This window comes from Bison bison, unplaced genomic scaffold (genome assembly GCF_000754665.1).
Source record: "Bison bison bison isolate TAMUID 2011002044 unplaced genomic scaffold, Bison_UMD1.0 scf7180017864373, whole genome shotgun sequence".
NCBI classification, from domain to species: domain Eukaryota; kingdom Metazoa; phylum Chordata; class Mammalia; order Artiodactyla; family Bovidae; genus Bison; species Bison bison.
In genome coordinates this window covers 5,968,012-5,993,314 of record NW_011494945.1, presented here as the reverse complement: position 1 = coordinate 5,993,314, position 25,303 = coordinate 5,968,012, and the positions used below count along the sequence as shown (strand labels likewise).

Below are 25,303 nucleotides of genomic sequence, written 5' to 3'. Positions count from 1 at the left end.
AAATGAGGGCTACTGAAATAGCAAAACGCAAAATAAGGGCAGCTGAAATAACAAAACACAAAATATTTAACCTTGGAAATATATGTAGTCTGATTGTCAGAATAAGACATGTGTGGACGGACTTGAATGGTGGTCTTCTGTTCTTCGGCCGAAGTATTTTCTCTCTCAATTTTTTCAGCATGCCCAATTTGTGAGTAGTATTTTTGCTGGACTGTTTTGAACTGTTACCATGGTTTAATTTAATTCACAGTCTATAAGAATCTAAAGCTATGCTTCTCAACTGTCTACAGTAAAGGACCAGTCTTTTTTCCAGCAGTGTGTCAAGATCAACACAAGAGCCTAAATGGGCATAACTTGTCATCAGCCTGGACCACATGTGACTCACCACATAAGTTCATAATATCCAAACTAGTCTTGTCTGTTCCAGGCAGGCTCGTTGATGATGAACTCTGATGTTCCTGAGCCCTCCCTTTCAGTTCGTTTGCGTTTCTTTCCATGGACGGCTACTGAAAGCTCATGGACCGTCTCTGGTCCCTAGACATGGATTGGGCCTGCCCTGTAGCTGTGGTGCCCATTTGTGACTTGTTCCATTGTGGCTTGACAGCCAGGAGGTTTGGGAGACCACCAGATAGGTCGTGAGCATTGCTCACCCAGTTTTGTTTTTTTGTTTTTAAGCTCCTGCCTGTGACACACCACAGAAGGCAAATCTCCAGAGTCAGAAAATCAATCAGTGGGCGCCAGGTGCTGGGGGTGGGAAGGGTGGATGGACATCGGAGGAGCCTGAGGGGGTGTTTTTGGAGTGATGGGAATATTATGTTGACCTCAGCAGTGGTTCCAAGACTGTGTGAAAGTGAAAAGCGTTAGTCGCTCTCACTCAGTTTGTGATGTGGTCCTGGGATGTTTGGGTGGAGGCCTGTAGTCCTTACTACTCTCGGTACTCTGACCATCCAGTTCCTTTTGGTATATGTCCTTTTTCTGCCTGTGTCACCAGTGAGAGGATACGCTTGTAAGCTGCTAGTAGGCTGAAGGGGAGTGGTAGAGTAAGTGTCTTCATAGTAGACTACGTGATGGGCTTGGTTGCTCTTTAGAGCAGCACCCTTAGAAACAGATTGCAGAGTCAAGAGGAGGGGAAAACGGCAATGCCGTGGGCCTCGACTCGTGAGGGACGATAGACTTGGTGTTAGAGTGTCACTTCGGTCCCTTGTGGTTTTTGATACGTCTCTGTCAGAGTGCAGAGAGGCTCTGAAGACAGTGACGAGCTGACAAGGTGACCCAACAGGATACTGCCCTCTTCCCTGTTGGTGAGCCTGTGGGATCCTCTCCAGCCCCCAGAATGCCACAGCACTCCATCCTCTCACACTGCCCCTTTTTATTTACTTTGCTTGGTGTCCATCACAAACGACACAGCCGGCCTTCTCTACTTGGAGAAAAAGAAGTCACTTTTGCATGATGACCGTCGTCTAGGCTTCTGGGAAGAACTTGGGGAAATTGGTCTGGGATCAGAAGTGCATAGAATGAAGATGAAAAAACTTGTCCTGGTTTCTCATGTGTTAAAATGATGATGAGGCTGACTTTTGACAGAGGTCTGTGCCAGACTGAAGCCTTTTAACTGTTGGCTGTATTTGATGGGAACCTTTAAAAAAAAAAAAGAGTGACATTTCCAATTAGTAGTAAAAAGAAAATAATCTCATAATATGCAAAAAGCACTTATGCTGGTAGAGAGTGTTCTTTTGTACAGTACATTTATTAAAAATATAAAGGGATATGTAGGATGAAATAGTCTAGAATTGAAAACATAAAATTAAAATTCAATTGGAATGCAGGTTGGGGGAACTTATCACAGAGAGGTTTTTTCCTTATATAAAAAATACATAACAAGAACAAAAGGAAAACTGATTTGTCTTGGAAATATTTATTACTTAAACTCAATTAGATTCCCTTTTTGGGTTTTTATGCTGCTTCCAGGACCCTTGATTTTGTAGGTTTTGGCCTTCCTAAAGGATAACTGCTTCCTAACTTGCTTTTAATGAGATTGACATTAAGCTTTATTTCCTATTTTATGTCCTTCAGCTTTAGTCAGGGAATTTTGAGCTAGTCTACAAGTGAAAGTAGCCAAACATGACATGAAAGTCATGTTTGACTCTTTGTGACCCTATGGACTGTAGCCCACCAGGCTCCTATATCTGTGGAATTCTCCATAATACTGGGGAGTGTGTTGCCATTTCCCTCTAGTGGGGAGGAGCACAAATGAATATTTAAAAAAAATGCACTTTGTGGCTCTCCAAAATATTTTATTTTATTTATTTTTTTTTCCCTTTTTTTTCCCAAAATATTTTAATAGCAGTAACGTGGCTCATTTGGAGAAGGCAATGGCACCCCACTCCAGTACTCTTGCCTGGAAAATCCCATGCACGGAGGAACCTGGTAGGCTGCAGTCCATGGGGTCGCTAGGAGTCGGACACAACTGAGTGATTTCACTTTCACTTTTCACTTTCATGCATTGGAGAAGGAAATGGTAACCCACTTCAGTGTTATTGCCTGGAGAATCCCAGGGATGGGGGAGCCTGGTGGGCTGCCGTCTATGGGGTCACACAGAGTCGGACACGACTGAAGCGACTTAGCAGCAGCAGCAGCAGCAACGTGGTTCATTAAAATCCTTATGGTATCTTTCAGTTAAGTATTTTGGCTCATTTACATTAGTACGTTCAATTACTAATCTCAACTAAGAATAACACAGCAGAGACTATGGGTATTTGCCAATTCTAGAGCAAAAATTTATAGCCCCAAGATTCTAGCTCAGACTTTATAGAGTGCAACACTCAGAGAGAGAGAGAGAGAGAGGGCAAGTGCAAGTGGGACTCCCACACGCACACACAGGAAAGTTAGTTTTGAAAAAACATTAGGCTGTATGTGTAAGAGCCTTGGCTGAGTTTTTCTTTCAGTGCTTTGAATAAGTTGCCCCACAGCCTTCTGGCCTCCGTTGTTTCTGGCAGGAAGTCAGCAGTGTGTGACCATTATCTGACTCCCGCAGTGAGTGAGCTGGGGTGACAGGATCCCGTATCTGTACTGGGGTAGAGCCTCACTCTACAAGAGCCGGTGGAAGAAAGGAGCCCCTGGTGTCAGGTGTGCTTGCCTGGAATAAAGGATTTGCAGCACAGAGCTGGAGGGGATGAGAAACGCTGGTGGCCTGCACCTCCTGAGCAGAAACCAGGGCCCTAGACTGAGAGCTGGGGAGGGGAGAGCGGGTACTGTCTTTGGGGACACCTGCTGGGAAGTAGACACCCGTTACACTGAATTGGGAGAAGGGGATAGGGAAGGAAGCAAGCTATGGTTCGGATGCCACAGACTGGCTGATCTTTCCAAGATCTAGTAGATTGTTTTGAATTAATGTTTCTCCATTTGCTGTATGCCATTAGGAGAATTTCCAGAAACTCTCAGTGTTTTGTTTTTATAATTTTCACCAGTCACTGGGGAGAGGGTCTGCTGAGCTCCTCACATAGCCGGTTCACCAATACAGTATACTAACGCATATATATGGAGTTTAGAAAGATGGTAACAATAATCCTGTATGCGAGACAGCAAAAGAGACACTGATGTATAGAACAGACTTTTGGACTCTCTGGGAGAGGGAGAGGGTGGGATGATATGGGAGAATGGCATTAAAATACGTGTAATATCATATATGAAACGAGTCGCCAGTCCAGGTTTGATGCACGATACTGGATGCTTGGGGCTGGTGCACTGGGATGACCCAGAGGGATGGTATGGGGAGGGAGGAGGGTTCAGGATGGGGAACACATGTATACCTGTGACGGATTCATTTCGATATTTGGCAAAACCAATACAATATTGTAAAGTTTAAAAATAAAATAAAATTAAATAAGCAGGGTGACAATAAAAAAAAAAAAAGTGTGCCCCTCTCCCTCCCCTCAACCACCGAGAGAATTCATTTTAACTCCCAAAGCAAAAGTTCTGGGAGCCAGAACATTTTTAACCAAGACTGTATGGTAACTAGTGTGTAGTTGGGATTTTAGCGTTACTGAACCTTAACACGTATGGTCTTCTTATAATCAAATTGTTCAGAGTAGTATTTTTAAGTGAGATAAATATTTCTAGAGAATAATTCTAAAACAGCTGAAAATTTGTATGGCTGTAAATCAGAGAAATAATAAAGCAGGAAATATGTCAAAGTCTTTTAGCCTTTTAAATATGTATCTGAAAGCATTGCTAAGTTTAGGAGATGTATTTATCTTTCTGTTTTGTTGTTGTTGTTGTGTAGGTTTCGTCAGGTTTTTAGAAGGCTATTATATTGTGTTAATAACCAAAAAGAGGAAGATGGCAGATATTGGCGGTCATGCAGTATATAAGATTGAAGATACAAATATGATCTATATACCCAATGATTCTGTGCGGATTAGTCATCCTGATGAAGCTAGGTATGTACTGACAGTAACTGCTGTTTTTGTATCTGTAGACCAATTGAAAATCAAAATATAGTCGATAGATTATAAATGTTAAAATGTAAATACAGGCTCAGAATGCTACAGCTTTTGTTCAGGCGCTATTGAAGACCCTGCATTATGATAATTGATTTGGGCAAGAATCAATAATGGCTGCTAAAACCATTAGATGAGAGGTTATTGTTGACATACTGTACTTCATGAATGTCTCAACATACTGTACTTCATGAATATTTTTATTATTTACAAAGAGAAAAAAATGATAAACACACTTAACCAAATGATCAAACTTGGCATCACCAATAATGAGACAAAACTGACATTATTTGCCTCTTAATATGAAGCAGTGGGAAGGACACCACTAGCCTGTGTAGTTTTCTTACTAAAAATATTTAAATTGAATCTAAGCATGATAAAAATATTTAAATTGGATCTAAGCATGAGGAAAATAATCAGACAAATCCATATGTGGGACTTTCTGTAAGACAACTGGCCCAGACCCTTCAGGAATGTCAGTGTCGTGAAATACAGGAAGAGCCAGAGAGTAAGATTTTAGAATAAACATGACAAAGTGAAGCACTTGAATTTCTGTTGGATCCTGGGTTAAAATATGTGCACAATGTGTACACACACAGGCACAGAGCTTTAAAGGACTTCACTGGAATGGTTTTATATGAACTACATACTAGAAGTATCGGATCAGTGTTAAATTTTGAGTGTATAGTGACATTGTGGTTATTTAGGAGATTGTCCTTGTTCATAGTAGTTGTGTAATATTAAGATATATAATTTTAGGACTGTCATCATATCTGCTTCTTACTGTAAATGGTTTAGAAAAATAAAATGTACTTGTGTATTTAAAGACAGAGAATGTATGTATGTATAAGGAGAAATATTTAACAGTGAATTCAGGTGAAGGACATACTGCTATTCGTTATACTATTTCCCCGCACCCCTAATTTTTCTATGCATTTGAAAGCTTCAAAAAGTTTTTTGGGGAAATGATTGGAAACTTGGGCATATGGGGAAAGACTGTTAATAAGTAATACATTGATAGAGAAAATGCTAGAATTGGTTTGATATTATAAAGACTCAAAATGGAACAAAGTTAGGCATGTTTGAATTTTTAGGGAAGATAGCAGCTTAGGTTTTAATTACACTTTGTACCTTTATAGTGTTGTTCTAGAACATGAACCAGAATTTAAAGGTGAGGTGGTTTTCTTGCTTAAAACCTTCTTAGATAGTGGTTTTCTGGAACTTTGTGACACTATCTTTGATGTTTGGAAGTGGGGTAAAAAAATAATTTTGTTTCAGACAAGAGTAAGAGTTTAGCAGATAAAGTTGAATTTTGTCTTATACTAACTGAAAAAAATTATTTCATGTAGTTTTCTGTCATTTTTTCCCAGTTTTATTGAGATAAAATTGACATATACCACTGTGCAAGTTTAAGGTGTTCAGCATAATGATTTGACGTATGTATATTGTGAAATGATGACCACGATAGGTGTAGTTAGCATCCATCATCTCATAAAGACACAATAAAAAGAACATTTTTTTTCCTGTGATGAGAACTTTTAGGATCTACTCTCTTAACTTTCATATATATCATAGCAGCGGTAACTGTAGTCATCATATTGTTAACTATAGTAATCATTTTTTTAAGGTATCTACGAATATTCCAAAATGTGGACCTATCCAGCAATTTTTACTTTAGGTAAGTTTGAGCTTAGTTTTACTCCTGTCAGTCTCTTAAATGTTTATATTATTTCCTACAGGGTAAAAAGAGAATCAGAAGACACAGTAGTACTTTGATTATTCTTTTTTAAAAAAATAGCCAAATCTTTTCATCTGAAATAATATAAATACAAGTATTCCTCCTTTAAAAAATCTAATTTTTGAAATTTTGAATGGATAAATTAAATGGTAATTATTCTTACTATGAACAATCATCTTTTCATTATGATTTTAAAGAAATACTTTTATTTTGTAATTTTTTTTGAGTTTGAAGATATTTATACTTCTGAAGTTTTCAATATTATCATTATCTCTGAAACAGGAAAATTTAAAATTCCTGCATCCTTTATTCAAATGAGAGTGGCAATAATAATTTAAAATTATACACTGATCTTTTATTTTTTATATAAGAACAAATTAAAGATTGAAGAAATTAAATTACTTACTCCTGTAGGACTGGCAAGAAGCACTCTATTAATAATTTTATTGCCAGTTCTCAAATATACTTTCATCTAGTACACCAAATAGAAAATGTCACAAGGTACTAAATCTAAAGATTAGCACATAAACACACAGTTGTTGAATTAATTAAGGGCCAAACTGTAAAACATTAACAAAATAAATATTGAAAATCATGTCTATTTCTGCAAATTTTAAAAAATTTTTATTGGAGTATAGTTGATCTACAATATTGTGTTAGTTTCTGCTGTACAACAGCATGAGTCAGCTGTATGGGGGAGGGGATATGTGTATCTACTCTGTTTTTTTTTAAGATTCTTTTCCCATATAGGCCATTACAAAGAATTGGTCATAGATATAGAAAACAAACTTATATTGCTAAGGTTAAGTGAGGAGAGGAATAAATTGGGAGATTGGAATTGACATACACACCCTATTATATGTAAAATAGACAACTAATAAGGACTTACCGTATAGCACAGGGATCTCTACTCAATACACTGTAATGGCTTATTTTGTGATTTTGAATTACAAAAATTAAATCTGCATTGTCTATATACAGGGAGGTGGGAGGGGGATTCAGGGTTGAGGGGGACACATGTATACCTGTGGTTGACTCATGTCAATGTATGGCAAGAAGCATCGCAATATTGTAAAGTAATTATCCTCCAATTAAAATAAATAAATTTTTTAAAAGTCTGTATGTAGAGTTGTAACCGTTTCACAGTTTTCAGTTAACAGTCTAGTAAAAGGTAAAAATAAACTCAAAATAGGGAGAACTTTTGCAGTACCAACATATTGTTGTTGGCATTGTAAATTAATGATTTTCCTGGGGAGGAATGTAGCATCAAGTATGTATGAAAATATATCTGAAGAAAATAAATCAGGAGGGAAAATATTAGTCCCTGTTTGTAAAGGCACCAGCTTTACAGATAGCGTCTCTATCGTGGCCCAAACAAGCAAACCAACCAATGCAGGGACAACCCAAATATGGTGAATTGAAAAATAAGCAATAAATTATGGCAGAGCATCCTGGGAGAGTGTTATACCATCACTGAAGTGACCAATATGTAGGCCAGGTATATAGCAAGTTATTGTGCTGCATGGAGAATTCTGTCACTTACAACGTCCAAGGTAAAATGTAGAACACAAAATCGCAATCAGTGGACTTGGGTCGTAGGACTAAGAGGACCCAGAGTGTTGTAGCCGTTGGCATTATGTACTGTTAGGGTGCTTTGCATTATTTTAAATTTATTTTTAAACTCTTAATATAGTTAACCATTTATTTATTTATTTATGAAATAAAAACGTTTACTATGTAGAGTGGATTATGTCTTCATGATGTGAAACTGAAGAAAGTTAATTAATTTAGCAATAGTATAGTGAAGGGCTTCTAAAGAAATAATTTTCACTTCCACAAATGTTTATTGAAAGTATATTTCCATTGTATTTGTCTCCATCATTTGCTTTCCAGCCATTATTGCTTAATTGTTTATAGTCTCTGAGGTATTACTGAAGCTCAGTGGAGCTCAGCTGTTAGAAGGGATTTCTCCTTCATGGTTTTCAAGTTCATCTGCATTCTCCTACTGAGTTCTTATCAAGTTATCCCATAAGTAAAAAATACGAGGTTAAAGACTTTAAAAAAGGTTGTATTACATTAAGATTCAGCTAGGATAAATCAGTTGTTTTAAATAGGAGAAGTTGATTGTTAAAAGTAAAAGCCCAGTTTCTCACCCTGCCCCCAGCTTTATTGAGATATTACTGACATCTGTAAGTTTAAGTCGTACAATGTGATGACTAGATACATGGATGTATCACAGAATGATTACCACAGTGTTAGTTAACACCTTCATCCCATCACACAGTTGTGATTTTTGTGTGTGTGTACTGATAACACTTGATTTACCGCCTTAACACATTTCAAGCACATAATTCAGTGTTGTTGTTTTTTTTTCATTCTTTTTTTTGTTTTGTTTTGTTTTAAATTTATTTATTTTAATTGGAGGCTAATTACTTTACAATATTGTATTGGTTTTGCCATACATCAACATGAATCTGCCATGGGTGTAATTACAGTTACCATGCTGTATGTTAGATAACCAGATCTTATTTATCTTATGGCTAAGAGTTTGTACTCTTTGACTGATAGTTCTCCATTTCCCCCAGCCACTGGCAACTACCATTTTTTTTATATACCCTATATTTTATTTATCTGTTCCTTTGTTAATTTATTAATGTGTTCATTTGTGGTTGTTGCCTCATCTGGGTATTTTGATTAATTCTACAGTGAGCATGGGGGTGCAGATAGCTCTTTGAGATGGTGATCTTTTTTCTTTTGGATATATAACCAGAAATGGGATTTCTGGATCCAGTGGTAGTTCTGCTTTTAATTTTTAAGGAACTGCTATTTTATTTTCCATAATGGCTGCACCAATTTATGTTCCCACCAGCAGTGCAAAGAGTTCTCTTTTCTCCACATCCTTGCCAACCCTGCCGTTTCTTGTTTTAATAATAGCCATTCTAATAGGTATGAAGTGATATCTCATTGTTGTCTTGATTTGCATTTCCCAATGTGATGGTGAGCATCTTTTCATGCATTTATTGGCCATTTGTGTGTCTTCTTTGGGGAAATGTCTATTCAAGTCATTTGCCCATTTTAAAATTGGATTATTTGTTTGTTGTTGAGTTGTATGAGTTCCTTATGTATTTTGGCTGTCAACCCATTAACAGTTAGGTGGTTTGCGAATATTTCCTCCCATTCAAAAAGTCGCCTCTTTATTTTCTCACTCACTCTTTCTCTGTGCAAAGCTTTTTATTTTGATGTTTCATTTGTTTGTTTTTGCTTTTGTTGCTTGCACTTTTGGTATCATGTCCAAAAATAATATTTGTGAAGACCAATGTCAAGGAGCTTTTCCCTGTGTTTTCTTTTATTTGTTTATAGTTTCAGGTCTTACATTTAAGTCTTTAATCCATTTTGAGTGGATTTTTGTGAGTGGTGTAAGACAGGGGTCCAGTTTCATTCTTCTGCAGGTGGTTGTCCAGTTTTCCTAACACATTTATTGAAGAGACTATCCTTTCTCCATTTGTCTTTTGGAAAAGGGGTTGTCAGTCGCTCAGTCATGTCCAACTCATTGAGACCCCATGGACTGTAGCCCGCCAAGCTACACTGTGCATGGAATTCTCCAGGCAAGAATACTGGAACAGGTGGCCATTCCCTTCTCCAGGGGATCTTTCCAACCCGGGGATCAAACCTGGGTCTCCTGCATTGTATTGCAGGTAGATTCTTTACTGTCTGAGCCATCAGGGAAGCCCATCCTTTCTCCATTCATCTTTTTGGCTGCCTGGTCAAATTTTTAGTTGACTGTATCCGAGTGGTTTTATTTCAGGCTCTCAATTCTGTTCCATTGGTCTGCTGCTAAGTCACTTCAGTCGTGTCCGACTCTGTGCGACCCCATAGACGGCAGCCCACCAGGCTCCCTCGTCCCTGGGATTCCCAGGCAAGAACACTGGAGTGGGTTGCCATTTCCTTCTCCAATTGGTCTAGGTGTCTTTTTTATCTTGTAACATGCTGTTTTGATGCTGTAACTTTGTGATGAAGTTTGATACCTCCAGCTTTGTTCTTCTTTCTTAAGAGTGCTTTGACTATTAGGAGTCTTCTGTGGTTCCATACAAATTTTAGAATTGTTTTTTTCTATTCCTGTGGAAAATGTAATTGGAATTTTGATACAGATTGTATTGAATCTGTAGATGGCTTTGGGTAGTATGGTTATTTACACAGTATTCTTCTGTTTCATGAACACTGGGTTTCTCTTATGGCTCAGCTAGTAAAGAATCTGTCTGCAATGTGGGAGATCTCGGTTTGATCCCTGGCTTGGGAAGATCCCCTGGAGAAGGGAAAGGCTACCCAATCTAGTATTCTGGCCTGGAGAATTCCATGGACTATATAGTCCATGGGGTCACAAAGAGTTGAACACGACTGAGCGACTTTCACTCACTCCATGAACACTGGATACCTTTCCATTTATTTGTGTCTTATTCGTTTATTTTATTCATGTCTTATAATTTTCAGTATATAGATCTTTTACCTCTTTGGTTAAATTTATTGCAAAGGTTTTTTTATGCTCTTGCATATGGGATTGAGAAACCAACTTCTTAATACAGTTTTTATCTCTCTGAGATCAGATGCTAATAAAATTAATGGCTCTATCAAGAAAATGTGGTAGATTTAAATTTAACAGATTAAATAAAAATCAATTTCAAATTATATTAATAAACTAAAGAAGAAATAATAATGTGTGAGAATCTGAAGTTGTAACCATTTTAAAGTATGACTAGAATACTTTCAAATTTGTATAACTTAAGAAATTCTAGATACTGTCTAAAATTCTGTGCTAAAAATATATAGCTTAAGATACTTATAAAAGTTGATTTTGTGCAATTTTATTTGCACAGACTTATAATTTTTTTAATGACATGCTTCTCAAACATGTATCACTCTAGTGGCTTGTGTTATTCACTTATTCTTATTTTATTACTAAATAAATTATGGTGCCACCTTTAGTAATTAATATAATTATTTTCATTCAGGTAAACTAGAGTACAGACCTTGTATAATACTATTAGAGTGGATATTATAGCATTTTTAATAGTCCATTTAGATAAATATAAAAGTGTGACTTTGTTATACAAAACTATGAAGTTAGATTAATTTCAGTGTGAAGCACAAAGTGCATATGCAAATCAGTGAATGTAGGTTACTAACATTTTATTGTGTATTTCTAGTTATGCAAATGCCTAAGTCGTGTAATGATTTTTAAATTTCCAATTATATTCATGATTTACTATGTTTAAGGTGCTTATTTGAACAACATCGCTTCTGTTGTTGGTGCTAACTAATTCAGTTCATAATTAGGTGCTAACTAATTTAGTTCATAGGTTTTAATTCCTTCTGGGAGCCAAGATTATGAAATATGTTTTGCTTTTCTAATTCTTATTAAGCTTTCTCTTCTCAGTTATAGCTATGATTTGTCCCACTCACTTCAGTATAATCTCACAGTCTTGCGAATGCCCCTGGAGATGTTAAAGTCAGAAACCACTCAGACTCGCCAGGAAAGTTTCGACATCTTTGAAGATGAAGGATTGATTACACAGGGTGGAAACGGTAGGTGGTTTTCAGCACATCCAATATATGTTAATGTGACATCTATGAGATGGCATCTCATTAAATTCACTCACATTTCCTTCATATTTCTCCTTTCTTATTTGTTCTTTGTCTTTTCATGAAGTTGCTTCAGATATATGAATTCATATAAATGAATTCATTTTTATAGAGATCATGGTAGTGGTTTAGTCGCTAAGTCTGCCAGGCTCCTCTGTCCATGGGATTCTCCAGGCAAGAATACCTGAGTGGCTTGTCATTTCTTCTCCAGGGGATCTTCCCGACCCAGGAATTGAACCTGGGTCTCCTGCATTGCAGACAGATTGTTTACTGCCTGAGCTACCAGGGAAGTCCAGAGATCATGTATCACCAAATTGATTTCATTTGTGGGCAAGGCAGAAAATTGTATGCTGATGTTTTCTAGCAAAATTTTATGCACCTTTTATGGAATTCATTCAACTTTAGTCTTTGGCTGGAGAATTTTCTTTTTAAATATTGAAGAATACACACCACCACCTATTTTTCTTTATAGAGACCAGTTGTGTATAACTTGAATTGTAGAAAAAAGTTACCCTGGGTTTCCTGTTGCAGCCTAGATTTATGTATCATATCTCTAATCCTCATAAAAAGCTACTCAGGAGGTGTAATGCTGCTTTCAAATAAATACATGATAAGTAGGAGGCCGAGACCTAGAGGTTAAGATCACAAGGCCAGTGTCCAGAGGAACCCTTGCAGAAGGTCAGAGGCTGTTCTGACATGATTGGTCTCAGTTTGACCCACCTGTCCCTTCCACAGCCTGCTTCTGTCAGGACTGTTGTGGGGTTACTGCAGGACCTGTGTGTGACTGGTCTAGGGTGACCCTGGGGATCTGGGACTGACCAGCCACACAGCAGAATGGATACCTTTATCTCTAGATTTAGGGATTGGTCTAGCACTCTAAGGCCAGAGACATTGCCGGAGTGAATGTTGTGAAGGCATTGCTTCAAACGTAAAGTTAAGACAGTTTAGCTGAATTGGCCTTACTGTGGAAACGAAAAGTCAGTAGTGTCTTTGGGTCCCTTCCTCAGTGCCACTTCTGTGACAGCGATGAAGATGTGGGTGCAGAGGTCGAAGGTAAGTTCCAGAAGGTTTGTCCTTGCAGGACACTCAGGAAGAGGCTGTGCTCTGTTAGCCTTTTGCCAGAAGTTCTGGTCCACTCTAAGAAGACTGAGACTTACTTCAACTGAATGCCATCTCTGTTCATTGCCTTTGACTCTTGTTCATTTATTAGATTGACTGTCACTTGAGCTAAAGCAAAACCCTGTGCACCCTCCCTACCCCAAAACATCTAGATCACAGAAATTTGCTGTGGTTCATCTGAATTGTGATCTGTACCACTCGAGGCAGGTGGAGGGTAAGATAATGTGTACCTGAGTATTTGTCACATCATTTCTTCTAAATATTGTGCTTAGTGATAGAAAAGCTAAAAGCATTAGTAAGTATTCAGTGTGTGTCATCTCCCATGCGAATCTGAATATCTGTACTGAGATCTGAATTAAGACTCCAAAAGCTACCTAACTTTTTACTATCGCTCGAGCAGTTCTGCTTGATAGATATGAATAAACTGTGTATTAGGTTTTTATGACTGCCATAAGAAATTTCCACAAATTAAGTGACTTAAAACTATACACATTTATTATCCTACAGAAGTCAAAAGTCCAAAAGAGATCTTGGTGGGCTAGAGTTAGAGTGTTGGTAAGGCTGCATTTCTTTCTTGAGACCCTAAGGAAAAAGCCATTTCCTTGCCCTTTCCATCTTCAGAGCCAGCAATGGCTGGCCGAGGATTGCCCACATGACGTCACTCTGACACTCTCACTCCCGTTCCCCTCTTTAACACACAATGCCCACGTGATTACAGTGGGCCCTCTTGGACAATTCAGAATAGTCTGCCCATCTTAATTAGCAACCTTAATTCCATCTGCAGCTTTAATTTCTCCTTGCCACATGACATAACTTACTCATGGGCTCTAGTGATTAGAACATAGATATTTTTCTGTGGGGAAGGGACGCATTATTCTCCTACTACACAGGGAGAAACTGATAGGAAAGAGAAAGTGAGGGCAAAAGTTGTCTGCATAGGTAGAAAAGGAAAATAATACATTTTTTAAAAAGTCTCTAACGTGTCAGGCAGCATGTTAGTCACTTTGCATATATTATATATTTTTTTAATCTGGATTATATCTCTGAGGTGAGTGGTATCATCATTTTACAGTTTAGACAATTGAGGTTCTGAGATGTTATGTAACTTGCCAAAGGTCACAGAGCTGGTAAGTAACAAAGACAGGACTCCTTTCCATTATTCATACTCAATGTAATGTCATTGAAGGGGCAGAGAAGGCTTACTTTTTATAAATAAAACCAAAGGGTATTTGTCAGAGTATATATAAACACTCTTAACATACATGTTTTGAGAAGAAAAATAGTATTGATTGTCTCTAAGCAGAACTGTTACAATCTTTTAAGCCATTACTTTTATACTTATTTCTTATTTTGTACTTTATATAAGTTTTGTAAAACTTACTGATATTTAGTAAATTTATCTGGATATCCTGAAATGATGCTTGATGAAATTAATTTTCTCATATCAAAAAAGCTTGATGTAATAACTACCACTTACGGAATTATGAGTAAGACACGAGACTTGTTCTGAGCATTTCATGTGCATTATCAACTTGCCTTTACAACAATCACACGAAAGGGGCATGCAAGAGCAAACAGGGCACTGAAATAAGTGACCCTCTTGGTCACACCTGTCACCCTGCTGGCGAGGCAGAGCTCTGATGTGGACCCAGCACTGTGACACCAGAGCCATGCTCCTAGTCACTGCTCCTGCTGTCAGCCTCATTCATGTATTTGTACGTGTGTCCTTAATTTCCCAGTTGCTTGCTTTTCTCTAGGTTCAAAACTCATAGATCAGAAAAATGTGTTTTTTCTTTAACTTTGTACAGGATCAGCACAGTGTTCTGGGCAGTGAGATGAGTTATATCCACTGAAAACAGCAGTGAGATTTATCAGACATTTTGAAATTAAAAAACAAAAGTTTAAGAGCTTAAAAATGAATTGAATGTCAACCAATTTTCTTATCTTCCTGATACCAACTCTTATTTTTTCAGGTGTATTTGGGATCTCTAGTGAGCCTTACATGAAGTACGTGTGGAACGGCGAACTTCTAGATATAATTAAAAATACTGTCCATCGTGACTGGCTGCTATACATTATTCATGGATTCTGTGGGCAGTCAAGTATCCTTTTTTAAAGCATTAAGATATTATTAAATTTATGCTATAACATTTGTAGAAAGCTGTATGTGAATTATACAATCATTATAATTATCTGTGCATCCTGCAGATAGATTATAATTATGCATTCTGTGTGGTTGAAATACAAAGGAATGCAGATCTATTATGTCTACAGACAGGTAAATAACAAGGAAGAAAATGTTCTGGGCACAGAAAGTGCTGTGGGTAGTAAGTGTCATTCTTACCTAAGAGCAGGAGCAGAATCGCTAACCGGAGGGGAGGATGGGGCCAGGCTCATAGGAAGAGTTGAGCTTGGCTTGACTTGATCAAGAAGCAGGCCTCAGCAGTGAGACTGTGGGCTGGGGAAGCATCGTGAGTGTAGAGGTGGGAAAATTTATGGGAGTGTACTTGTGGTTTGTGTATACAATGCCTGGGAGGCACAATGGGGTGGAAAGGAGATGGGTTAGGGAGGAGTCAGACTGCCAGTCACCAGATTACTTTGATGGTCGGATGAAGGACTTTCGGTTTGGTGCTAGAATTTTTGAAAGTTTTTTTCAAATGGTAACATACAAATTAGTACTTAGGAAGCTTGGGTGGGTAACCATTTTCAAAGTGTGCTGGTCACTCCATAATGTCCCACTATTTGTGACCCTGTGGACTGTAACCCTCCAGGCTCCTCTGTCCATGGAATTCTCCAGGCAAGACTGGACTGGATTGCCATTTCCTCCTGCAGGGTATCTTCCCAACCCAGGGATCAAACCTGGGTCTCCTGCATTGCTGGTAGATTCTTTACCATCTGATCCACCCTAGACCAAGGGACATGCATTAGGACAAGATTGCAGTGGTTCAGGCATAATGTAATGAAGATCTGGATTGAGAAGAGTCATAATAGATTAAATAGACATAGGTTGAGCTTGGTATTAAGCTGGTAAATCAATCTTATAAATATCATTTGTTGTTTTATTTGGTTTCTAGGTATAGTGAATGTGTTCTTATGAGGCTTAAGAAGGCAATGTCTACTTTTTAGAAGTGGTGTTAAGTTTTTTCCTGCCCCTTTTAGAGATCCTGAAGAACATTTGGGCACTTAGCATGCTTTCTGGTTGACATTCTTCCTTGTGTCTTAGGTTAGTTAAAAACCTAGAGTGAACACTTCAAAGGAGTGGTTGTCTTGAGACCACTGAATGGGTGAATGTGATAAACCAATAATGTGCTTTCTTGCACCAGAATATTGACAGGAGTGGAGTCAGGGAGTCAAAGGGTAGAGTTGGAGAGGTTGGCCTTGGAGAGGACCTGTTTTGCTTCCTTTGTGGCAAGTGAGGGTGAGGAGAGGCTAGATGAAGATACAGAGGACTTTTGGAATGAATTTGGTGAGATTTACGTGTTACACGTAAAATGGCTCATTACCTTATACTCATTTTCAACCAGTGAGTGGTATTATCTGCTTGATCATTCACCGAATAATGAGATTTGGCCCCAAATTACTATATATTTTTCCAAAAGTAGAATTAAACTGGAAAAAACACACAGTTTCTACCACCTTCATTAAAAAAAAATAAAATAAAACCACTGCAGATCCAAAAAAAAAAAAAAAGAGAAGGTGCTACAGTTTCTAAGGGCAGTTTCTAAAAAGTAATTCTAAACTGTCTTTTATTTCTCAAGAGCTAACTCAGGCCTGGCATGTATTAAGTACAATAAATGGTTGTTTCTTTAAAGTAGTAAATAGCACCATAGATTATAATTTTAAAGCTCATTAGTTGAAATGATGAATCCAGTCTCCCAGTTAACAAGCATGTAATGAATTCTGGAATGTATATGATGGTAACAGTCATTGCTATTCATTGAATGTTTGCTACAAGCCAGGCGCACATTACCAAACCCAGTCTTCCCAACCACCTAATAAAATTGGTTACTTTTTTTTTTTGCACTTACACCATTTTACAGAAGATGAAACTGAGGTTCAGAAAGTTAACTAAGGTGACAATATTAATTGAAACTTTATTTTGGTTATACAGTTCCCAGTGTTCAGTTTTGCAGTTAGGTGACAAATTTGGGTGCTCTCACAGTACTATGCTAACTCCATTCCCTCAGAACTAGCTATTGCTTCATAATTTAAACACCCTGTTAATGGAGGGGTGGTCACTTTGATAGGTGTATGGTCTCTGAAGAATGAAGAAGGATTAATTGTACCTTTTACATTCTTACCTGGCTGCAAGGAGGGACCACAGGTCTTCCCTTGACCAATAACCCTACATCCGGTTACCATTTCCTCTGAAATTCATGGAAACCACTCTTTAGTAAGGTTTGGTTTTACCTTAATACCTTCATACTTCAAAAGAGCAGTTAGACCCAGTGCTGTTCCATTTCTTGGGTGAAGCTTTTTGGTGTTCTTTAACCTGCTGAACAAAATATATTTAACACAGAATGATTCTCTTGGTTGGGTGTGATGGTCATGAGCGCTAAACAGCTTTAACTAGATTTCTAAGAGCTGTTGATCTATGGGCGACCTGTGTATGTCACTTTAATAGCTAGAAGATCCAGTAAGTTCGCTGGGACCCGTTTTCTCAAAAGAGGTGCAAACTGTGAGGTAAGATTCCTGCTGGCAATTTAACTTTTTATTTCAGCTCTGGTGACAGATAAAGCAAAGTGGAATTTTAGAAAGTGGAATATCTCAGTTTGGGACATTATCAAGAGAATAATGAATTCTCTAGAGCCTCTGAAACTTGTGAGGAATATGACTAATATATAGATGTTCTGAAAAATCAGCTATCTTAGCGTTATGCAGTGCCTTAGGGAGTTATAAAATGTCTAATGTTTCGGAGGATGAGCCATTTCTGTAATAGATTTTAAAATGCAGTACATATTTAGTGGAGAGACTAAAATAGCAAAGCATCTCCACCCAAGGAATAAATGGAGGGGAGCGCTCTTTGGAAAAGCATCCTTGATGAGAAAATTGAGTAAAGCAAGGCCTGGAAACCCTTTACCCGCTTCCCTCTGCTTTAGTTTGGCTCAAGACAGACTCCTTCCGCTCATCCCTAGGAAAAAAACAACATATTCATCTGTTCTGCCTTTGGTCATGTAGTGTGCTTTGAGTGTTTCGTCTCTTTCTGCAACAGACAACTGGAGTCTTACACTGATGTGTGATCGAGTAGATAGACTGGGTGAGACATTGGGTTTTGATCCTGCCTTAATATAGCAACATTCGTTCTTAAAATCATATCAACAATGAACATAGATATAACTGTCGCTTTAAGAAAAAAAGATGTACCCATCTGAATGCAGAGTTCCAAAGAATAGCAAGGAGAAATAAGAAAGCCTTCATAAGTGAACAATGCAAAGAAATAGAGGAAAACAATAGAATGGGGAAAACTAGAGATCTCTTCAAGAAAATTAGAGATATGAAGGGAGCATTTCATGCAAAGATAGGCACAATAAAGGACAGAAACGGTAAGAACCTAACAGAAGCAGAAGACATTAAGAAGAGGTGGCAATAATACACAGAAGAACTATACAAAAGAGGTCTTGCTGCTGCTGCTGCTGCTAAGTCACTTCTGTCGTGTCTGACTCTGTGTGACCCCGTAGATGGCAGCCTACCAAGCTCTGCCATCCCTGGGATTCTCCAGGCAAGAACACTGGAGTGGGTTGCCATTTCCTTCTCCAATGCATGAGAGTGAAAAGTGAAAGTGAAGTTGCTCAGTAAGTGTCTGACTCTTCGTGACCCCATGGACTGCAGCCCACCAGTCTCCTCCATCCATGGGATTTTCCAGGCAAGAGTATTGAAGTGGGGTGCCATTCTCCAAAAGAGGTCTTAGTGACCCAGAAAACCACAGTGGTGTGATCACTCACCTAGAGCCAGACATCAGAGTGTGAAGTCAAGTATGCCTTAAGAAGCATTACAATGAACAAAATTAGTGAAGGTGATGGAATTCCAGCTGAGTTATTTCAAATCCTAAAAGATGATGCTGTTAAAGTGCCGCACTCAATATGTCAGAAATTAGGAAAACTCAGCGGTGGCCCCAGGACTGAAAAAGATCAGTTTTCATCCCAATGCCAAAGAACGTTCAAACTGCTGTACAATTGCACTCATTTCACACGCTAGCAAAGTAATGCTCAAAATGCTCCAAGCAAGGCTTCAACAGTACATGAACTAAGAACTTCCGGATGTTCAAGCTGGATTTAGAAAAGGCTTTGGATCATAGAAAAAGCAAGAGAATTCCAGGAAAACATCTATTTCGGCTTCATTGACTATGCTCAAGCCTTTGTGTGAATCACAACAAACTGTGGAAAATTGTTAAAGAGATGGGAATACCAGACCTCTTTACCTGCCTCCTATGAAACCTGTATTCAGGTCAAGAAGCAACAGTTAGAACTGGATATGGAACAATGGACTGATTCCAAATTGGGAAAGGAGTACATCAAAGCTGTATATTGTCACCCTGCTTATTTAACTTATATGCAGAGTATATCATGCAAAATGCCGGGCTGGATGAAGCACAAGCTGAAATCAAGATTGTGGGAGAAATATCAATAACCACAGATATGCATAAGACACCACCCTTATGGCAGAAAGCAAAGAGGAATTAAAGAGCCTCTTGATGAAAGTGAAAGAGGAGAGTGAAAAAGTTGGCTTAAAACTTAACAGTCAAAACACTAAGAGCATAGCATCTGGTCCCATCACTTCATGGCAAATAGATGGGAGAAGAATGGAAACAGTGATAGACTTTATTTTCTTGGGTTCCAAAATCATTGCATATGGTGACTGCAGCCATGAAATTAAGAGATGCTTGCTCCTTGGAAGAAAAGCTATGACAAACCTAGATAGTGTGCTAAAAAACAGAAATGTTATTTTGCCAAGAAAAGTCCATATAGTCAAAGCTATGGTTTTTTCAGTAGTCATGTATGTATGTGATAGTTGGACTATAAAGAAAGCTGAGTGCTGAAGAATTGATGCTTTTGAACTGTGGTGTTGGAGAAGACCCTTGAGAGTCCCCTGGACTGCAAGGAGATCAAACCAGTCAATCCCAGAGGAAATCAGTCCTGCATATTCATTGGAAGACTGATGCTGAAGCTGAAACTCTAGTAGTTGGCCACCTGATGCAAAGAAGTGACTTGTTGGAAAAGACCCTGATGCTGGGAACAATTGAAGGCAGGAGGAGAAGGGGATGACGGAGGATGAGGTGGTTGGATGACATCACCAACTCAATGGACATGAATTTGTGCAAGCTCCGGGAGCTGGTGATGGGTAGGGAAGCCTGGCGAGCTGGAGTCCTTGGGGTCACAAAGCGTTGGACACGACTGAGCAACTGGACAAGAATAGAGTTTTGCAGCTCTGTTATGTAGTTTTGGATATAGCAAGGGTAATTAAACAGTCACGTTATTAATGCCTCTAAAATTATTGTTAAATCCTCATATACATTATAAGTAAAGCTGTCTCAAGGTTTTTTTTCTTGTGTCCATCAGGCATTTTATTTGAATCTTACTTTTTGTCCTTTCATTCCTCCTTGGTCTTCAGAATTGAATTTTTATATTTCACTGGTCTTACTAATCTCCTGTAATATCTTGTAATTGTTTTCCTTTTCTCTCCTTCTCTGTACTCTATTATCTGTATTATTAGCTATTAATTTGATTTTTCCCTCGTCTATTCTCTGCTATTTTTAATTGCCTTCCTTTATTGCATCTTAATGATTTTCCTTTTTTAATATGTGCATCAAATATTGATCAGCACTTACCTCTTTTAAAATATCCTAAGAATAGGAATTGGGGTGGGGTGCCATTGCCTAAGAATAGGAATTATATTTTCATTCTGTACTTGACATTTTTTTCCCTGAAAAAATTCTGAGAATATAAAACGCCTGTAAATGCACCTTTCTTTCCAGGGTGATGTTGCAAATGAAGTGGAGACTGAACAAATGCTCTGCGACGCTTCTGTCATGTCTTTTACTGCAGGAAGTTATTCTTCTTATGTGCAAGTTAGGGGATCAGTTCCCTTATACTGGTCACAGGACATTTCAACTATGATGCCTAAGCCACCTATTACCTGTGAGTGGAACAGTCTTTTCAGTAGTAACTCTCCTTTACCCACATTAGAGAGTAAACTGCTGCCAACAGAAATTTCATAAAAGCATGGAGTTTTAGTTCTGAAAAGTAGATAATTTAGAATCAGGACTACTGGTATTTTTTATGCAACAGCTTTATATACTTTCATTTTTAATTTTGGCCACTAGAAAATTATTTATATTTTAAAATATGTAAATATAATTAATTATATTCAGAAATGTAAGAATCATTCAAATTCAATAAATATATGAAGAATGATGCACTGAAGAGGAATTTGAGACATGAAACTACCAGAAGATCAATTGAGTTACATTTCTATAACCATTATAAAGTGAAACAAGACCCTGTGCTGCTTTTATTCTTACTGTATAATTTTCATTCTGGTACTTATTTGTTTTTTCCTCCCAGTGGATCAGGCAGATCCATTTGCCCACGTGGCTGCCCTTCACTTTGACCAGATGCTTCAGAGGTTTGGCTCGCCCATCATCGTCTTGAATTTAGTGAAGGTATGACATGCTCTCTGTTTGCTTATGAAATTCGATCACACTGGACAACATGAAGGGGCTTAACTAGCCTGCTTTAAAGGAGGAGAGGGTTGTGGGTTGATCGTGATGTGACGACTCACCGTGTCTGAACTGTCTGAACTTCTGTCCTTTGGCCTCAGAGTCCACGTGGCCTCTTCCCTGGGTAACTTCAGAGACTCTGTGGTGGGTTTTCTAGGAAAAAGAGAAATGAGCATGTCTGTCTTCTAATTTCCTGGGGTGAGCTAGGTATGGGTGAAATTCTGCCTCAGTTTCCAGGACATCTGGGAGAAGGACGCATGGAGATCAAACACTCACAGGCTAGCCTTGATAGAGTAACTTCCCTTGACAATCCAGAAGATCAGCTGGGCAAGATAATATGTGGTAATAGGATCTAAAGACTAGATTCAGAAATTGGGGTGCAGTTATGGCTCAGGAATCTGGTGGACAGCATGGTGACCTGGTCTCATATTTCTGTGCTTCCATGTCAGAGAACACTGGTCAGCATGTCTTGTGTATATGAGTAGGCAGCCAGGTCAAAGGCCTGGCACGGAGTATAGGAGACCAGGTAGGAAATTGTATCTGTGTCTATTGCAACCAAATGAAATGGAGGAATCTCATTCTGTGGCTAGGAAAACCCTGAGTATGAGAAGCAAGTGTTTTGTTTATTATGCCTATGGCAGTTGGCCAACACCTTCTAGTATCTGAGATTATTCTGACAAGTTGGTTAATAAGTATTTGTTGTTGTTGTTCAGTCACTCGGTCATGTCTGACTCTTTGTGACCCCATGTACTGCAGCACACCAGGCTTCCCAGTCTTTCACCATCTCCCAGAGTTTGCTCAAACTCAGGTCTGTTGTCAGTGATAGCATCCAATCATCTCTCCTCTGTCACCCCCTTCGCTGTCTTCAGTCTTTCCCAGCATCAGGGTCTTGTCCAAAAGTCAGCTCTTCATATCAGGTGGCCAAAGTATTGGAGCTTCAGCTTCAGTCCTTCCAATGAATATTCAGGACTGATTCCCTTTAGGATTGACTGGTTTGATCTCCTTGCTGTCCTAGGGACTCTAAAGAGTCTTCTTCAACACCACAGTTCAAAAGCATCAACTTTTCAGTGCTTAGCCTTCTTTATGGTCCAATTCTCACATCTGTACATGATTACTGGAAAAACCATAGCTTTGAGTATACAGACCTTTGTCAGCAAAGTAATGTCTCTGCTTTTTAATACACTCTCTAGGTTTGTCAAAGCTTTTCTTCCAAGGAACAAGCATCTTTTAATTTTATGGCTGATGTCACTGTCTGCAGTGATTTTGGAGCCCCCAAAGATTAAGTCTGTCACTGTTTCAATTTTTTCCCCATTTATTTGCCAAGAAGTAATGGGACCAGATGCCATGATGTTAGTGTTTAGACTGTTGAGTTTTAAGTCAGCTTTTTCACTCTTGTCTTTCACCTTCATCAAGAGGCTCTTTAGTTCTTCTTTACTTTCTGCCATTAGGGTGGTGTCTTTTGCATATCTGAGGTTGTTGATATTTCTCCTGGCCATCTTGATTACAGCTTGAGCTTCATTCAGCCTGGCATTTCGCATGATGTATTTTGCATAGAAGTTAAATAAGCAGGATGACAATATACAGCCTTGACGTACTCCTTTCCTAGTTTGAAATTGGTTCTAACTGTTGCTTCTTAACCTACATACCGGTTTCTTAGGAGGCAGGCAGGGTGGTGTGGTATTCCCATCTCTTTAATATTTTCCAGTTTGTGACCCACACAGTCAAAGGCTTTGGCATAGTCAATAAAGCAGAAGTAGATATTTTTCTGGAATTCCCTTATTTTCCCTGTGATCCAGCAGATGTTGGCAATTTGATCTCTGGTTTCTGTGCCTTTTCTAAATCCAGCTTGTACATTTGAAAGGTCTAGGTTCATGTACTATTGAAACCTAGCTTGAAGGATTTTGAGCATTACCTTGCTAACATGTGAAATGAGTACAGTTGTGTTGTAGTTTGAACATTCTTTGGCATTTTTATTCTTTGGGTTTGGAATGAACCTTTTCCAGTCCTGTGGCCACTGCTGGATTTTCCAAATTTGTTGGCATATTGAGTGCAGCAGTTTAACAGCATCATCTTTTAGGATTTGAAATAACTCAGCTGGAATTCCATCACCTCCACTAGCTTTGTTCATAGTAATGCTTCCTAAGGCCTGCTTGACTTTGCACTCCGGGATGTCTGGTTCTAGGTGAGTGATCACACCATCGTGGTTTTCCGGGTCATTAAGAATTTTTTTGTACAGCTCTCCTGTGTGTTTTGTCATCTCTTCTTAATTTCTTCTGCTTCTGTTTTATTCATAGTTTCTGTCCTTTATTGTGCCCATCTTTGCATAAAATGTTCCCTTGGTATCTCTAATTTTCTTGAAGAGATAGCTGGTCTTTCCTATTCTATTGTTTTCCTTTATTTGCATTGTTCACTTAAGAAGACTCATCTCTCCTTGCTATTCTTTGAAACTCTGCATTCAGATGGGTGTATCTTTCTTTTTCTCCTTTGCCTTTCGCTTCTCTTCTTTTCTTAGCTCTTTGTAAGGCCTCCTCAGACAACCATTTTGCCTTTCTGCATTTCTTTTTCTTGGTGATGGTTTTGGTCACCACCTCCTATACAGTCCTATGTCCATAGTTTTGTCCATAGTTCTTTAGGCACTCTATCAGATCTAATCCCTTGAATCTATTTGTCACTTCTACTGTAAGTGATTTGATTTAGGTCACACTTGAATGACCTAGTAGTTTTCCCTACTTTCTTCAAGTCTGAATTTTGCAATAAGGAGTTCATGATCTGAGTCCTAGTCACTCCCAGTCTTGTTTTTGCTGACTGTATGACCTGGATAACCGAGATCATCAATTATAATAAGCATAATTCAATTTAATTAGAAGCCAAGGAATCCTATGTCTATTGAAGCCACTGTTTAACAGTTTTGAAGGTTTCCCTTGTGCCCAAGGCAATCATAAAAACAGTCCCTGTCTTCTCTGGGCTCACAGTCTAACAGGAGATGGTAAAGTGAGGCAGAGGTACCAGAACAGGGTTACGATTCTGGGAGAGCTTATAGCGGGAGAGAAGTCTTCCCTGAAGAAGTGATGAGTCAGTGTAACGCCTCTGAATGAAGAGGCCTTTACAAGGCCAAGAGGAAAGAGAGCAGCAAGCGCAAGGCCCTGGGAAAGGAGGGCAGAACATGCGTTTGAGGAAGAAAAAGCCTCTCTGACTGGGTCCCAGAGAATGCAGGCAGGAGAGCCTGTTGTGAGAAGAGACTGAAGAGGTAGTTATGCCAGACTTGAAGAGCCTTGTAGGGTGTGTTAATGAGTCAGGTCTTATCTTGACTTTCCAAAACCGTGGAAGGTTTTGTAGAGTTGAGAAGATGGTGATCAGATTTCTGTTTTGAGAAAATTATCCTGATCTCAACGTAGAGAACGATTGGATTGGTACAGACTAAAGTTGATGTTGAAAGACCCCATAGGCTGTTATAATTATCCAGAAAAGGGGTAACTGGCCACAGCTAGGGTGGCAATGCAGAGGTGGGGAGGAGTGCACACAGGCAGTAGAGCCAGTGATGAGCTGGGTCTGAGATGAGGGAGAGGGAGGGGTGAGACTTGATCCCCAGGTTCCTGG

General features: G+C 38.7%; 1 protein-coding gene across 1 annotated transcript in view; it reads left to right on the top strand.

The window, feature by feature from the left end:
* The window catches only part of FIG4 (FIG4 phosphoinositide 5-phosphatase), a 173,064-nt gene that overhangs the window by 52,310 nt on the left and 95,451 nt on the right, over positions 1-25,303 (top strand). Inside the window, exons 4-10 of the mRNA XM_010856621.1 lie at positions 4,280-4,436; positions 6,124-6,174; positions 11,666-11,814; positions 14,964-15,092; positions 17,573-17,673; positions 20,963-21,125; positions 21,552-21,649. Coding sequence (XP_010854923.1) covers positions 4,280-4,436; positions 6,124-6,174; positions 11,666-11,814; positions 14,964-15,092; positions 17,573-17,673; positions 20,963-21,125; positions 21,552-21,649 — 848 coding nt within the window. The remainder of the gene's footprint in view (positions 1-4,279; positions 4,437-6,123; positions 6,175-11,665; positions 11,815-14,963; positions 15,093-17,572; positions 17,674-20,962; positions 21,126-21,551; positions 21,650-25,303) is intronic.